Source organism: Apium graveolens, chromosome 11 (assembly GCF_009905375.1).
Source record: "Apium graveolens cultivar Ventura chromosome 11, ASM990537v1, whole genome shotgun sequence".
Classification (NCBI taxonomy): Eukaryota; Viridiplantae; Streptophyta; class Magnoliopsida; order Apiales; family Apiaceae; genus Apium; species Apium graveolens.
The window spans coordinates 143,999,046-144,016,198 of NC_133657.1; the positions used below are offsets into that span (position 1 = coordinate 143,999,046).

Genomic DNA, 17,153 nt, shown 5'->3' on the forward strand with positions numbered 1-17,153 from the left:
TATTCTTCCTGCAGAAAGAAGCCAGATGGTTAGAATTTCCACAGTTATGACATGTTTTTCTAGGAGCATTAGGAACAGGCTTATAATTATTACTTTTGTTCACACCTTCCTTTCCATTCCTATTTTTCCTAGGTGGCTTTACCTTGTTTACATTCTTAACATCTTTCAGCTTATACATAAGCTGCTTCTTAGTCATTAAGCCTATGTTAACTTCAGTTGGCTTATCCTGTTTAGGTTTGTCAGAGGTTACTTTCTCCTTAACTTCTGATTTAACAATATCAGACTTTGCACAAACTTAACATGATTTACCTTTGGTTTTTGTTTAACAATTTTAGGCTCAGTTTCTACAGTTCCCTTACTGTTCTTGTCATCTCCATAACCTAAGCCCTCTTTCCAGTTTCCACTACTAAGAATATCCTAAGTTGCTTTACCAGAGTTAGTCCAAGTCCTGATAATCTCTCTTTCCTTTTCTAACTCAGTTTTTAGAGATTCATTCATTTTTAACACTTCATCCCTAATATAAAAGGCATCAGCTCTATCTTTCTGAGTTTGATGGAACATGACTAACTCCTTTTCTAAATAATCATTCCTCTTTTTATAAGCAAGATTTTCAGAAGTTAATCTTTCACATGTTAAAGTTTGATTTTTATAACTAATGAACATGGTTTTAAGATATCTTCTTAACTCAGCAATATCATCAGTATGAAATGCATAAGTAGTTTGAGGTACCTTTAAGTCAGCAGTATCAGAACTGCTATTAGCATTTGCCATCAAGGAATAGTTTTCCTCATCCTCAAAATCTGAAGCATCTGACCAGCTTTTCTTCTTTGTGACAAGTGCCTTGCCTTTGTCACTCTTCCCTTTTCTGCAATCTGGAGATATGTGGCCTTTCTCACCACAGTTGTAGTATTTAACATTTGAGTAATCTCCTCTGTCAGACTTTCCTCCTTTGTCTTCAGATTTTCTGAAACCTTTCTTTTCAGAACTTGCACCTTTCCTGGAAAACTTCTTTCCTCTTCTGAATTTCCTGTATGCAATCTTTGTGATTCCTTTCACCATAAAAGCACACAGCTTCATCATCTCCTCATCAAGGTCCATCTCAGGTATACTTTCAGTTTCTGAGTCATCATCACTATCAGAACTTGATGACTCAGTATCAGACTTTGTGATGAGAGCCTTTCCCTTGCCTTTCCTTGAGGCAGCTTCTTTGGGACTTTCCTCCTCAGCCACAAAGGCAACTGTTCTTGACTTTCTTCCATTCCTCTTGCTTCTTTGTTCCATCTCAAGTTCATGAGTCTTGAGCATCCCATAAATTTCATCAAGAGTTGTTTCATCAAGATTATAATTGTCTCTTATGATTGTGGCCTTCAAATCCCATCTTTCAGGAAGAGCTAACAGGAACTTAAGATTTGAATCTTCAATATCATACTCTTTGTCAACTAGTGACAAATCATTCAAGAGTTTGACAAATCTGTCATATAAATCAGTTAATGACTCATCAGGCTTTGAGTCAAAGTGCTCATACTCTTGAGTGAGTATTGTCTTCCCGTTCTTCTTGATTGAATCAGTTCCCTAACACCTTGTTTCCAAAGGATCCCATATCTCTTTTACAGTCTTGCAGTTAATTACCCTGTTTGACATGACATTATTAATGGCACTATGCAGCAAGTGTATTACCTTTGCATCCTTTGCAATCGATGAGATATCTTCAGTAGTGTAATCACTTTTCTCCTTTGGTACAGACTTTGCTGGCTATCCTGCAACTTCCACAGAGAGTTTGGTTGGCATATGTGGTCCTTCATAAATCCTGTCGAGATATTCTGGAAATGTAGCTTCCAGAAACATAGCCATCTTCACTTTCCATATGGAAACTCAGAAGGTTTCAACATGGGAACTCTTATAGTCTCACATCGACTATGAGTTATGGTTTTTGGAGGTTCTTCAATTTTGGTGGGCTTGGTTGGAGTTTCTTCTTCAGACATGATTGATTTTGGATCTTAAACTATTTGTGTGTTAATAGAAGGCTCTGATACTACTTGTTAGGTCACACACACTGTAGAAGGGGGTTGAATACGGTGTTTAGCACAATCAAATCGAATATAAGAACTCAAGTAACAGAAAACAGATTTTATTCAACACAATAAACTCTGTTACAATATGGAACTGTCCTCTCTCAGTGATGAACAAATTATCACGAGAGATGCTAGAGTTATAAAGAATAATAACTTTGATAATCGTAACACTTTTAATGTAAACTCTATGCCTGTGTTTATATACTACACAGTTACAAGATAATCTTCTAATTGATATGGAATATAATTCTGCTTCCTAAAATATATCAACCAGTTATCTTTTCTTCCAAGTATTCTATTCTTCATAGAATTCCTTCTTCATGCACAATTCTTTCTGTCTTAGTCTCGATCTTCTTTCCTTTCAATCAGCCATCTGAAAGTCATCTTAAGTCCTGATATTATCTCCTGATAAATATCTTCTGAACCTTAAGATCTGATAACTTAAGTTCTGATATCTTAAGTTCTGTCTTCAGTATAAGTGCTGATTTCCAGTTAAGTATTGATTTGTCCTGTAAGGTAAGATCTGAAAACTAAACACAAATCATATTACACATGACATTATCAAATATATCTAACAATCTCCCCCAACTTGTAAATTAGCATAATATACAAGTTCAACAGATATTTGATGATATCAAAAACATTAAGTACAAATGCATGAGAATTTGACTAGATAACTACAACTTACAGTCCTTTCAGCTTTACCATCTTTAACTTTTGATAACCGCTTCACTCTGTATAAACTTCAAAATTTTAGTAGTTGTAGATCTTTGAATTGGCTTCAACTTTCAATTTCTTCTGATCTCTTTGATATCAGGAGTTGTCCTGAGATAGTTCTTCAACAAACATCTCTCTGCATATTCAAGTTCATTGACCATCCTCCTTTTAGCATCTATCAATTCAGCTGTATCTTCTCCAGTTTGAAAAATAGCTGCTCTGAGATCATTTATCTTAGCTTTTCTTATCTCCTGATCTAGTCTAATCAGATATGCCTTGTCAGACTCTAGATTGAATTCCACAGCCTTATAACCCAGAAAAGTAGTTATAATCCTAGCAGAGTTAGGCTTCATATCGACAATATCACCCTTGTGATCTCTGTACTTGGGACAGTATCTGTTGTCAGACTTTACAGAATAAAGCTTCTTCTGTCTTTGAATATCACCCTTTCTGTCTTAGTATCGATCTTCTTTCCTTTCAATCAGCCGCCTACCTTATCTGAAAGTCATCTTAAGTCCTGATATTATCTCCTGATAAATATCTTCTGAACCTTAAGTTCTGATAACTTAAGTTCTGATATCTTGAGTTCTGTCTTCAGTATAAGTGCTGATTTCCATTTAAGTATTGATTTGTCCTGTAAGGTAAGATCTGAAAACTAAATACAAATCATATTACACATGACATTATCAAATATATCTAACATCATTCATGGTCTTGAAGTTTAGATGGGACAGCTTCTTGTGCCATAGCCAACTTTTATCTTGACTTGCTTTACTGAGAAGACAAGTAACAGGTTCTACATTTGATGAGTTGAAGTCAGCTAGGTACACATTTCCTTTTCTCACTCCAGTGAGTGTTAGGCACAAAGTATGTGCTAATAATTCATGCAAGTATACGCGTTCGCAAGTAATATAGAATAATTTCTAGTTCGTTCCCACAAAGACTCAGACTAATTATATTTAATTAACACTTACTCACCAATGTATGATTACTTCTCAATGTCAAGACAATAACGCTTAAGGTTGATTAACTAATTAATAACTAAGATTAATTATGAGAATTAAACACTTAAATTAACACTTGAATTTAACAATATTAGACACACATGAGATCATAACTTCATTACTACTTTTTTCAATAGTCATTGTTATTACCCTTAGCATGTAACGGTGATAATAGTAATCGAACAATACGAAACTGATAAAAGCCAACTTTTGTTGCACAAATACCATTCTACCAAGCATCCACAATTAAAATAGAAGTTGAATAGGCATCAATTATGTTGAGACCCTATATGTCTACAGAATTTGATAACATAACGATTTAAGTGCAAGTTATTCATTATGATTACACAGGGCAAGTAAAACGGTTAGAGTTACCCACTAATCATGCATACAATACATGAACCTATGCTAGCATGGCAAGTTCTAAATTTCAAGATTCACTGTCGCTTCACAAGAGATTAACATGCTATCTTATATGTTCGCAAAGCACATAAGACGAATAAGCACAACATATACTAGATATCATATAACCATCACATACCAAGGTATTTAACAATTAACCAAAGAAATTCATAGTAAATCCGCTACGACCCCATGATCACGATTAGCCCATGATAGAACTCACTGTCACCATGGGTTCATATGAAAACATGATAATAACACGACAATATAAACTAATAAATATACTTACTAAAAACAAAGTACGTCATAAAAGTATTAAGGTTCAAAGTAAAGAAAACTAGCATCCACTGTTATAACAAATAAAAGAATCACAAGATAACGTATGCTTCCTTTTCTTCATTGTGGTGTGCTAAAACGGTCTTCTTAATCTTCTCTCTTTGCTCCTTGCTTGCTTGATACTTTTTCTTTGTTGCTTGTTATTGTGAAACGTCTCCCAAGATTGCTTATATAAGAATCCACAAGAAATAGCGCCGTCAGAAGGCCACTAGAAGTCTAATTAGAAAATCCAGTATTTTAAAAACATGACCTCAGGCGGCCGCCCCAGGTTCCAAGCGGGCGCCTGCACCTCCAGGCGGTCGCCCCATATCCCAGGCGCCCAGGCGGGCGCCTGGACAGCTTCTGGAAAATTCCAATTTCTGGTCCTGATTTTGCTGATTTCTTCGCACAACTCCTCGCAACTGATTCCAAGTACTTCCCTAGGCTTATTTTGGTGAAATCCCCCTAATTACGCAAGTTATACCCTAAAATGCAAAACACTAGAAAAATACATCAAATACACAAAATACTTGATTTCAAGACATCAATTCAAGCCATTATAAGACTTTCTAAGTGGTATAAAATGCCGCTTATCAGTGAGAACAACTTTGTTGATCCTCTTGTTTGTCACAACACAGGCTTCTGAGTGGAATGTTACTGTGTTGCTCTTATCACAAAGTTGGCCGATACTCAACAAATTATGCTTGAGACCATCCACTAGGGCAACCTCCTCAATGATGACATTGTCTTTAGAAATCAAGCCATATCCCACTGTATAACCCTTGTTGTCATCTCCAAAAGTAATACTTGGGCCAGCTCTCTCCTTGAACTCTGTGAGCAGGGTAGAATCTCCAGTCATGTGTCTTGAATAACTATTATCCAAGTACCACATATTCTTTCTGTTTCCCTGCACACATCACATGTTATTCATCCTTAGTCATCTGAGTTGGACCTTTAAAACCAGTCATTAAAACAGAATTATCATGCACATTTTGATTAACAGGAAATGGCATGCTATTTGCAAACATGTTATTCCAGTAGGGCATGCTAAATGGCATTTGAGGCATACTAAATGCAGCATAATAAGGATTAGGTGCAAATGTCATATTAGCAAATTGTGCATTCATATTCTGTGTAGACGTAGCATTCATAGGCATAGAAGGCATAACACTCATATTGGGAAAAGAAGGTGGTACATATATGGGAGTAGGCATGTCAAGTTTGCAATTAACAGACAAATGATTAGCACTACCACACTTAACACAGATTTTTCTTGGAGCATACTTATCAGGTGTGTAGTTGTTATGTTTGTTAATTCCTACTTTCCCATTTCTATTGTTTTTCTTTTTAGCTTCTGTTTTAACCTCAATCTTTTCTAATCTGTCATTCAATTGCTTGATGGACAGATGACCAACATTCACTTTCTTCTCCTTTTTCACTTGACTTGATTCTCCTGAAATAAAGTTTTTGGAAACTGATCCATATTTTTCATTTAACTTGGCAAGTTTGGCTTTACTCAAAAGTTTGGTCACAGCTGACGAATGAGGATTTATGTCACTCGACGGATAACCTTTTTGATTAACCGACGGATGACTCTCATCATCCGTCGAGTCTACATCTGTTAGAAATCCTTCAACCAAATTGGATTACAGCTTCTCTTTACTCTTTTTCCAGGCTGCATCACAGAAGGACTCAATACCTTGAACTTTGGTGATTTGAGCATGGACATCTCTAGATGATTTCCATGCCTTAATCACCTCTTGTTCTCGTTCAAGCTGCTTCTTCAAAATCTCTTCTTTCTTCAAGGACTCGGTTAATTCATCCTTAGCAATCTTACATTTTATTCTCAATTTTTCAAATTTAATAAACTGAGACTCTAGCACATTATTCCTCTCACTTAAAAACAAATTGTTTTCTTTGATTTTAGCATTTTCCTTAGTGAGGGACTTAAGTGTAACACGCAAATGATATAATTCTGTAGACATTCATTTATTGCATCATTACACTCCGCTTTAGATAAAGGTTCAAGGTTAGTGGTGATTACCTGATTACTTGAAGAACTTGTCTCTGTTTCATCAGACTTGGCCATTTGGGTTAGATTGACATAGCTGACATCTTCATCCTCATCCAGACCATCTGTTGCCCAGTCATTTTCTTGTGTAATAAAAGGCCTTTCCTTTTGTTTGAGCAACTAAAAATACTTCTGTTTATAATCCACAGGCTCAAACTTCTTCTTGCTGGAATCTGACTTTCTACACTCACTGGCAAAGTGCCCTGCCAAGCTACATTTGAAACACTTGAATTTTGATTTATCCACCTTGTTTCTATTTGGCTTAGCTGCTCCAAAGTTCTTCTTGAACTTGAGCTTGGCAAATCTTCTGGAAAAAAATGTAAGATATTCATCAAGATCATCCATATCATCTTGGCTCAAAGAATCTTCATTTTCTGCTACTAGCCCCTTGCCCTTGTTTTCACAGACCTTTGAAGTAGACTCAATAGCTTCTATCTTCATCTCCTTCTCTTTCTCTAACTCAGCAACCAGTGTAATGGACCCTCCTTTCTTCCTCCCTTTCTCCATTCTTTTATCTTGCTCTATTTCAAGCTCATAAGTCTTTAGAATGCCATACAGTCTCTCTAGTGTAAACTCTCTGTATTTTTGTGAATTTCTCAAGGAGACTGTCTTTGGTTTCCATTCTTTTGGAAGGAATCTCAGGAATTTGAGGTTAGAATCTTTGATTTGGTAGACTCTTCCATGTAGCTTCAGAGCATTTAGTAGCTTTTGAAATCTACTAACGATATCAGTGAGAGTTTCACCTTCTTCACAGTGGAAATGCTCATATTGCTGAATTAATAATTGCATCTTGTTTTCTCTAACTTGTTCAGTTCCATCACATATTATTTGAATGATATCCTAAACTTCCTTGGCTGTCTTGAAGTTAATGATGTTATCAAACATGTCACCATCAACTCCATTGAACAGAATATTCATGGCCTTCTTGTCTTTCCTCACTTGTTCAATATCAGGATCTGACCATTCATGCCTTGGTTTAGGAACTGATGGCTCATTTCCAATTGTAGCTCTCATTGGTACATGAGAAACTCTTTCTATGCAATCCACATAGGCCTCATCTTGAGTAAGTAAATGAAGATGCATTTTTACCTTCCAGTGATGGTAATTATCTTTGTCCAGAAAATAAATCTTGACTCCAACATCCTTCTTGTTCATCTTGCTGTTTGTTATGATCTTTAAACTCTTTGTGCTTCAAGAGCTTGCTCTGATACCAATTGTTAGTCCCTAACAATGCAGTAAGAATTACAGAAGGGGGGTTGAATGTAATTCTAGTAAACTTTTTCTTGAACTATAAAATGTTCTAACTCAAACTATATATATAAGTGTTTTGATTTGCAAGGTGCGGAATCACAAGTTAAATAAATCAAAAACACAAAGTAATAAAAATACAAGTCTTTAAAACTTTATGGTGGATTTGAAAGTATCCACCAGATATATATATATATATATATAACAAATTAAGAACTCTGTAAAGAACAAATTGTCTCACAGCTGCTTTACAAGTGAACAAACAAACTATAGAGAGATTCTTAACAATTACAGCTTTTTCTATTTCTCTTCCAAAAGTGTTTGCTTGGTTGTTTGTTCTACTAGCTACACTTGGTTTATATACTACCAAGTTTACATGGTAATAAGACAGGATAATAAAATAAAAATATCAAGTCAAACTCCATGCTGCTTCACTACTCTATTCCAGCACCTTTGAAAATCTTCTTAACTTGCATGGAAATGATAATGCTTATTTGTTCTTCATTTCCTGTTAGACAGGCTGCCACAATCCTTTTACAAACACCAACGCATATGACTGTGTTATCACTGTCAACAGACATTTGAATTGATGATCCGCGGGTACATGCTTGTCATCCGTCGGGTAGCTTTGTCGATCATCCATCGGGTAGCTTTGTTGATCATCCGTCGGGTAGCTATTTGACACTTGACTTCATTTAACTTATGTAGAATTACAAGATATCTTATATTTACAATTAATCAACCTATTCTGCATATCTAATAAGAGTCAACATGACTTATATGCTACTACAGAATCTATACAAAGTTGTTTGCAGAAATGAGTTATAATACTTATTATTACATAAGCTACTCACTCAATGGAGGTCAAATATCATCCGTCGGGACTATATTTGATCATCCGTCGAGTGATACATTTTTCACTTAGTTAAATCTACTAAGGTGTTTTGTTAATGTAATCATCAAGTTCACAACATATTTCCAACACTTAAGTAAAGAAGTCAGTGACCCTCTCGATTTTAAAACGCTATGCTCTTCTCTCGAGAAAGTCAAGGAACGAACTTATATTTTTAAATGCCCCACTCCCTCAGGAGAACAAGGGTAAAATCTACATTATTAAAAAGTCCAACTCTCGAAAGGGGAGTCTAGGATATTTTACTTTATGGAAGGCACCACCAACCAAATTGGGGGCTCGGGACTTGACGAAGACACATCCTTATGAGGAGTCAATGGAACTTGAACAATGTGTACGCCAATTCGGGCAATATATACAAAACGCCAAGGTCCTAACTTGACAATAAAGACCGCAATGGATTTCAAAAATGATATTACTTATACTCGTACTTTTGAAAACCTTGGCAAAAATATATCCTATATTGGTTCTCGCACAAAGTCATACTCTAACTCGCATACGAATTATTAGCACTGTAGTACTCCATATAATTTACTGATATATTATTTCAGTTTTTTCCAGCGACTCAAGAAATTTGAAAGCTTGAAGAATGTTTAGTTCTCCAATGCAGCAAGCTACACTGAAGAACTGTGGGCTAGTTGTCATGCCATAATTTAGCATAGTCCAAATTTCTAATATTTAATAATTTTTAATTCTGATTAATAATTAATTATATAATGCTCAATATTATCCTCTCCCTGAAATGAGGAAGAATAAATCACAATGAATAAATAACGGAAAATATCCCGAAACGATATCTTTCAAATCAAGGAAGATATCACAACGCCAAAATTAAATCAAATAAAATCGGTAATTAGCACATTGACGAAACTTATCCCTAAGTCTCTCAGGGATAAACCCGAATTTTCCAGAACTGTGTAGTCTTGATCCAATATAAATTGGTATGCAATCATCTTGGCAAAGGGATCCGATACAATGAGACAAATCGAAACGCCTACCAACTCCAAACACCCAATTTTTTATAGACCCTAATCCCTAAAAACAACCATATTCATATACAAATTGCTCTATTATTCCAGTAACCCTCCGATTTCGTGTTGTTACGAAATTTCTCCAACAACATTAATCAATCGAAAATAAAACGCTTATTAATTTAGCTTGTTTCTTTGTTTTTCAACTTGGCCATTTGCGTAGTTGGTGGTCGAGCCGGCCCTCTGGCCAAACCCTATATGTTAATGAACGGTGATGTTGAAAAAATTGAATTTGTTGGGGGCACATTTTTTTATAAATGAAGGAACATACGAAAAAATAAAAAAAAGCTAGGCACAAAATAAATTTAAGGGAACATATTTTTAAGTTTTATTGTAAAAGATTACAAAAAAGGTATATATTTCTCGATTAGTTGGATTGACATATACATACACTATTGATACCTCGTAGATTTATGGGTAAAAAAAATTCATTTGAGATTTTATATATTTCAGGGCCACATCGTATAATAACTAATATCTTTCTTGTTGTTTTAGTTTTGTAAATATTACTTAAATTTCTCATGATTGATATACTATAAGAACTTTTTTTGAGAACTTTTTTTAATGATAGGCGACTTGGAATATGTTTTTCTTTTCGAACATTAAAATTATTGTTTAAATTTTCGGAAGCATTTTTGCATATCTATCGGTTAGATGATTTTTTTTTTAAATAAAATAAATCATATGGTGCAAGTATTGTATTTTTATACAATTCATGAACGAGTATAAGTTACGTAGACCCCGACAAAAAAAGGTAGGGATACCAAGTACCAACTATAATAACCAATATTTCTAGTGTTCTAAAAATCGACTGATTAACCGATTAACCTGAGTTCGGACGGGTCCCGTCTCGAGTAATCAGAAGCCGGGTCAAAATACGTTTTTTTAAAAAAATTGGTCAAAAAGTCGGTCGATTCTGTCAATGGGAGAAAATTAATAAAAAATATTTTTTAGAAAAAATTAAAATTCAAAATCATAGGTAATATTTAATAATAATATATTGAGTTATATTGATTATCGTATGTCCTAAATTCTCGTACAGTTATCCAAATATTTTGATAATTGAATAAGTTTATTTAATAAAATTATTCTTATTTCTCCCGAAAATTTGCTCGATCGATTCATTTATTTCACAATCTGTTATAATTGATTTGTTATGTAACTAGTTTTAGCATATCACGGATTTATGTGTAAATTATATATGGTATGTACTAATTTTCTAACTAATAATTAGTGAGTACTAATTATAATTTCTAAACCAATTATCAAAAAATAATATGTATGAATTATTTAAATATTAAATACGAACTAATGACATGTGCTATTATATTTGTAAATTTTATGAAATTTTAATGAAATATAAATAGAATTATATGTTATAATTTAATAAATTAAATTATTTCGATCATATCAATTAATTACTCTAATTACACATTAATTATTCGATTAATTACCGAAAGTTATTGTGCACCGCCGACTTGGAGGACCGAATTAGGAGTGAGCATTTTTCGGTTCGGAACCGAGAACCGAACCAAACCGATCAAAAATTGCGATTCTGGTTCGGTTCTTAACTAATACGGGTCCGGTTCGGTTCCTATTTTTCTAGAAATTTCGGTTCTTGGTTCGGTTCGGTTCTTAACATACTAGAACCGTAAGAACCGAACCGAACTATATATAAATGAATAAATACAAAAATATATATATATTACGTATTATATTTTCTTATTTATAATACTTTAATAAATTTTAAGAAAACTATGATTTTTATTGTATTACTCGTTTCTTTAAATAGTTATAGAGTTTTAAATATTTTTATAGATATTTTTTTTCATAAATATTAGAAAGTAATCAAATTCAAAATAATTCACCACTAATAAGAATCTTCTTTTACTAAGTTACCCTCAATAAATAATAAAAACTAGTCAAAATTTAAAAAGTTAGAACAAAAAATAATATAAAAAGTAAATATATATGAAATAAAATATAAATTTGGTTCTTTCGGTTAAGAATCGAACCGGACCGAAATTTACGGTTCGGTTCCGATTCGGTTCTTACATATAAACGGGTCAGGTTCGGTTCTTAAAATATTCCTATTTCGGTTCTTTCTGTTCCGGTTCGGTTCGGTTCTGACCCGTTGCTCACCGGAGACCGAATGTCTCGTATGAATACTGAAAAGAACCATAAGTTCGAAATATAACATCGGAAGTCGCGCGCCCAAACCCTTTCACTTGCAAACATTCCAAACCTACACACACTTGACCACAAACACATACATGGAAGAAGAAGAGGCGAAACAGCAGCAGCTTCTCAACATGGGCTTTTCTCCGGACTTAGTTTCTCAAGCACTCTCAGCCACTGCCGGTGACTCCACTCTCAAAGCCACCGAATGGATTCTCACTCACACTAACAAAACCCCTTCTTCTCCTCCTCCTTTATCTTCTCCTTTCCAACCCAAAATCAACCATTTCTTCACTAAACCAACTCCACCCCCTTCTCAAACCCCCACTCTAAAACCCCAAACAAAAAATACCCTTTCTCAACAACAAGAAATCATTAGTGCCCCCCAAAAGCGCTTGAAGATTCATCCACAATTTGAGTCACAAAATAAATATATTCATAAACCTCCTTTATATGAAAGAATGAGACCTCGTAGTGTTAATGAGGTTGTTGGACAAGACCATCTTCTTGCAAACAACTCTTTGCTTCGGTCTGCTATGCTTTGTAAAGTTATTCCTTCTTTTGTTCTGTGGGGCCCACCTGGTACTGGTAAGACTTCTATTGCTAGAGCTCTTGTTGATTCTAGTACTAGTAGTTGTGATGTGTTGTACAGGTTTGTGTGTTTATCTGCTGTCACTGCTGGGGTTAAGGATATTAGGGATGTTGTCGAAGAATCGAGGAAGTTGAAATTGAAAGGGAATAAGAGGACTATTTTGTTTGTTGATGAGGTTCATAGGTTTAATAAGTCTCAGCAAGATTCTTTTTTGCCTGTTATTGAAGATGGTAGTGTTGTGTTTGTTGGTGCCACTACGGAGAACCCTTCGTTTCATTTGATTACTCCGTTGTTGTCGAGGTGTAGGGTTTTGAATCTTAATCCTTTGCAGCCTCGGCATGTTTGTTTGCTGATTAGACGAGCTGCGGATGATCTGGAGCGTGGGGTTGTGCAGAGTTTATCAAATGTGGGATGTGGGGTTATGAGGGTTGAGTTGAGTGATGAGGCGGTTGAGTTTTTGGGTTCGAATTGTGATGGGGATGCTAGAGTTGCACTTAATGCTTTGGAAAATGCAGCGATTATGGCTGCGGCACGAGTTGGAGATGTAGGAAGTTCAGAGAAAAATGAGATTACTGGTTCATTTGTGCTTATGGTGACACTTGATGATGCAAAAGAGGCGTTGCAGTGCAAGCATCTTGCTTATGACAGAGCCGGAGATGAGCATTATAATCTAATTAGTGCGCTCCATAAATCAATGAGGGGAAGTGACGCTAATGCTGCAATTTATTGGCTAGCTAGGATGCTGGAAGGCGGTGAGGAACCCCTTTATATTGCACGTCGATTAGTTAGATTTGCTAGTGAGGACGTTGGATTAGCTGACCCAAGTGCAATCACCCAGGCTGTTGCCTGCTATCAGGCTTGCCATTTTCTTGGTATGCCTGAATGTGATGTAAATCTTTCCCAGTGTGTTGCATATTTGGCTATGGCTCCAAAATCTATTGCTGTTTATAGGGCACTAGGGGCTGTTCGGAAAGTCATAAAGGAATCAGTTGGACAGAATGAGGGAGTGCCTCTTCACCTAAGAAATGCCCCAACAAAGTTAATGAAAGATTTTGGGTATGGAAAGGACTATATTTATCCACCGGACAATCCATCATCTAAACAGACTTATCTGCCACCTTCTCTTCATGGTTATAAGTTCCTCCATTGGCCTGATACTGCTGGTGCTTTAGATGTCAGCAGACGGACAGATTGATGCTGATGAATAATGCCTCAGAGGTGCTCACCTTTTTTGCGCTAGTATCTATAATGGTTAGACCTTCTCATGCTCCATCCTCTTTATTGCATTATGAAGTCAGGGTAGATATGTTAAGGATTAAATAGTAGATAAAGGAACAATGGAACGGTATATAGCATCACATCATGTTTACAACAATTATCTAGAAATCAAGATGTAATATACTGCTATAAGATAATATTTGATTTTAATGACTTGCCTTTTTGTTAAATTAGATATGTTTAGAAATGCAACTTTATGAATCAGGTAATATAAGGTTGACTAGTTGGTGTAATTGAAGAAAAATAAAAAAGGAGTATTTCACATCCTCTAGTTGCTAGAGGCTTTTTGTACTTGTTAAGGGTAATAAAAATTTTAATTTTGCATTGTTCAGTGGAATTTTCACACTGTCCAGTATGCCATACATTCTTGAAAAAAATTGTTCTGTTTAAAAACCACTTTCAGGGATTAAATCTATAATCTGTAATTGTATAATTGTACAACAACTATTGATGGGAACTATTTGTCATGGATTAATCTCATAGCTTTTCTGGACCCATCCTCGGGCATGGTGTCCACTGCCAAAAAGAACATAAGATTTATGTTTATTGTACAAGGACTTGAAGACATAGAAGCATGATTTAGAGAGAAACAGATTATTGCTAATATATCGTTTGCACTTTGCATTGATGATTCGTTCTTCAAATGTGTTTATTGTAGAACGGATGTATCTTATAAATTGATTGGAATTTTCATGGTATGTTAAAATTAGCTGTTTAACTTGTCCATATTTCAGAATTACCTGTTTAGTATGACAATGGCAGAAATTTGCACTCATTCTTCTGCACTTCTGAATCTTAATGAAATGTTGCTCTGCTTCATTAATCATGATATCAGAATTTCTAGAATTACCCTTTAATCTTCTTTTGGTTAAAAAAAGTATATTTTGAACAAGTCAGAATTTGCACTATTAATTTGTTTCAGCCCTCTTCTGAAGATGGATTCTCTTTCAATTTAAAAGTTTGTTTGTTTCTGTTGTTTTTCTGTTTTGACTGTTGAGGTCTGGTGTCAAAGAAATTGACTCCCTCTTCATTTTAAAACAATAATTTGCACTTCACATTCCGCAGCCTCTCACTTCTACTTGCAGTGTTCTAAAAGTCGGCAATTAATCGGGATTAGTTGGCGATTAATCGCTGTTCAGTAGGAAATTGAACCGATCAAGCGAAAATCAGGTCAAATATTGTTTTTTTACGAAAATCAGTCAAAATCGGGAAAAATCAGATTAATTGGTCAAAAATCGGATTAATCGTTCAGAAATCAGCCTCATTGTTAAAAGTTTTAAAAAATATTTGGAACAATAAAAAAATAAAAATTTGTAAAAAATTTAAGAAAAAAATAACCTCGTATACATATATACTATTTTAAATGGTTAAATAATAAACTTTTTTAATTTTTCATCTTAAATTAATCTTAACTCATAAGTTAGATTTTAAGAATTATATTTACATGAATAATATTTCATATTTTATATTTATTTGTAGCAATATTTATAAAATTTTTATATGTATAATCAAAATAGTAAAATAATTACATGTATTATTATTTATAAATAAAAATAATATTAAATTTGTTCTGATTAATGACTCGATTAATCATTCCAGTTAATCCCCAATTACCCCATTAAGTCTAGAACGGTGCCAATATCGACTAAGTTCGATTCTCGCTTTTTACAGCCGTGGTTTACTTTAGCATACTCTTTTTAATTTCAAGCACTTTGCGAGCGCCTAGCTTCAGAACTCAGATCAATAGCAATATGCTCCTCTCACGTCCTAAGTTTTATGCTATCGCCTTTTCAACCGAAACCCCTATTTTTATTCTTTTATATCTTAGCTCAACTTCTATTAAGGGGGCATGTCACTTGCAATATAGACTTTAAGCATGTATAGTAAGTTCTAAATTAACAATTCTCTTACATCAAGCTTCACAGTAAAGCTCACATTCTCATCACATATCAACAAGATTATGATCAATGAATCTCAAGTAACATAACCTCTCTCCTCAACTAACTAAACTCCACCGTGTAAATAAGGTCTCACTTTTTCTTATCCATACTATATTATTATAAACAAAACATCCTCTATTTGGTCGTTGGTCATTATTCGGTACAGTTGTTTGGTACAGTAAATAACAATCGTCAGATCTAAATACAGATAGATGAGAACGTTTGGATGTAACAATAAAATAATATTATATTAAAATTTAAAATGCTCTCATAGATTCAGGGTTCGAATCCCTTCAACAGCATATTATAACTTTTATATTATTTATTTTTAACAATTTCTACGTGTTCAAGGTTCGAATCCCGTGAACAACATAAGGTTCGAGTCCCGTGAACAACATATTATATCTTATATTATTTATTTTCAGCCTAGTTTCAGATTATCATAAAACATATATTATTATAACTTATTATATTCTTCAATTTATTTTTCAATTATTGAAAATCTATATTAATATATTAACAATATTAAGATAAAATATATTATTAAAAATTATTCGAATATTAAAATCAATCCGTATATCGCACGGGTCGTAGGTAGTATGATCTTAAACATTGAATTTAATGGAATAACATTCTTACTAATCACCGAGGCTCATGGCCCCTAAAGCAAATTTTTTCTCAATCTTTAAATTTGTTAGAGCTTATCTTTAAATCTTTTCCATTGAACTTTAATCTTAGCTTGTATCTAAGTTTCACAAGATTATGCCAACACGTACCAAAAAAAGGAAAATATTAGGTGTAATTTAAGAATGTTTTAAGAAAAAACATATTGACCTTTTGGCCATTAAAATATTAATGTTTGTATCCATAAATCCCAAACCTAAGCGGACGTACCCTTTAACCCCTAATGTCCCTTTAACCATTTTTACTGTTACGGAGATAAAAGCGGTATAAATCGGAGGGACAAAAAAAAGTCATATCATCCGCCGAGTTGATTTAAGAGTTAAAAGGTATATTTTTTCATACATTGAGGGTGAAAAGGTATATTGTAATATATTTTTTACATTGAGGGTGAAAGGTATATTGTAATATACTTTTCACTACTACAAATTTTAACTTGCATATGGCTCATTTTTTAGTTTACACAGCTCCTAAGCTAAAATCTCAGATTTCTAAGTAAAAGCCTCGGCAAGTACATATTTTTGAACTCTAATAAAGCACCTAACAATGGAAGGAAGTACACAATTAACTAGAAATATAAAACTAATACTGTTAAGGGGAACAATCTAATTTTTTTTTGGTATGGACTTAATAGAACTTAGATGACATTTGAAACTGGAGCTAGTAGTATGTATCATTGAGGGCAGTTTCACCTACTTGTCTCTGAGCTGCAAA

The 17,153-nt window shown here is 34.2% G+C and overlaps 1 protein-coding gene across 1 annotated transcript; it reads left to right on the forward strand.

Annotated features, from left to right (window-relative positions):
* The first annotated feature begins 11,983 nt into the window (after nt 1-11,983).
* On the forward strand, nt 11,984-13,973 carry LOC141696744 (uncharacterized). The gene has a single exon (XM_074500874.1). It carries the CDS (start codon nt 12,044-12,046, stop codon nt 13,733-13,735), a length of 1,692 nt encoding a protein of 563 aa, XP_074356975.1. The 5' UTR covers nt 11,984-12,043; the 3' UTR covers nt 13,736-13,973.
* The last annotated feature ends 3,180 nt before the right edge of the window (nt 13,974-17,153 follow it).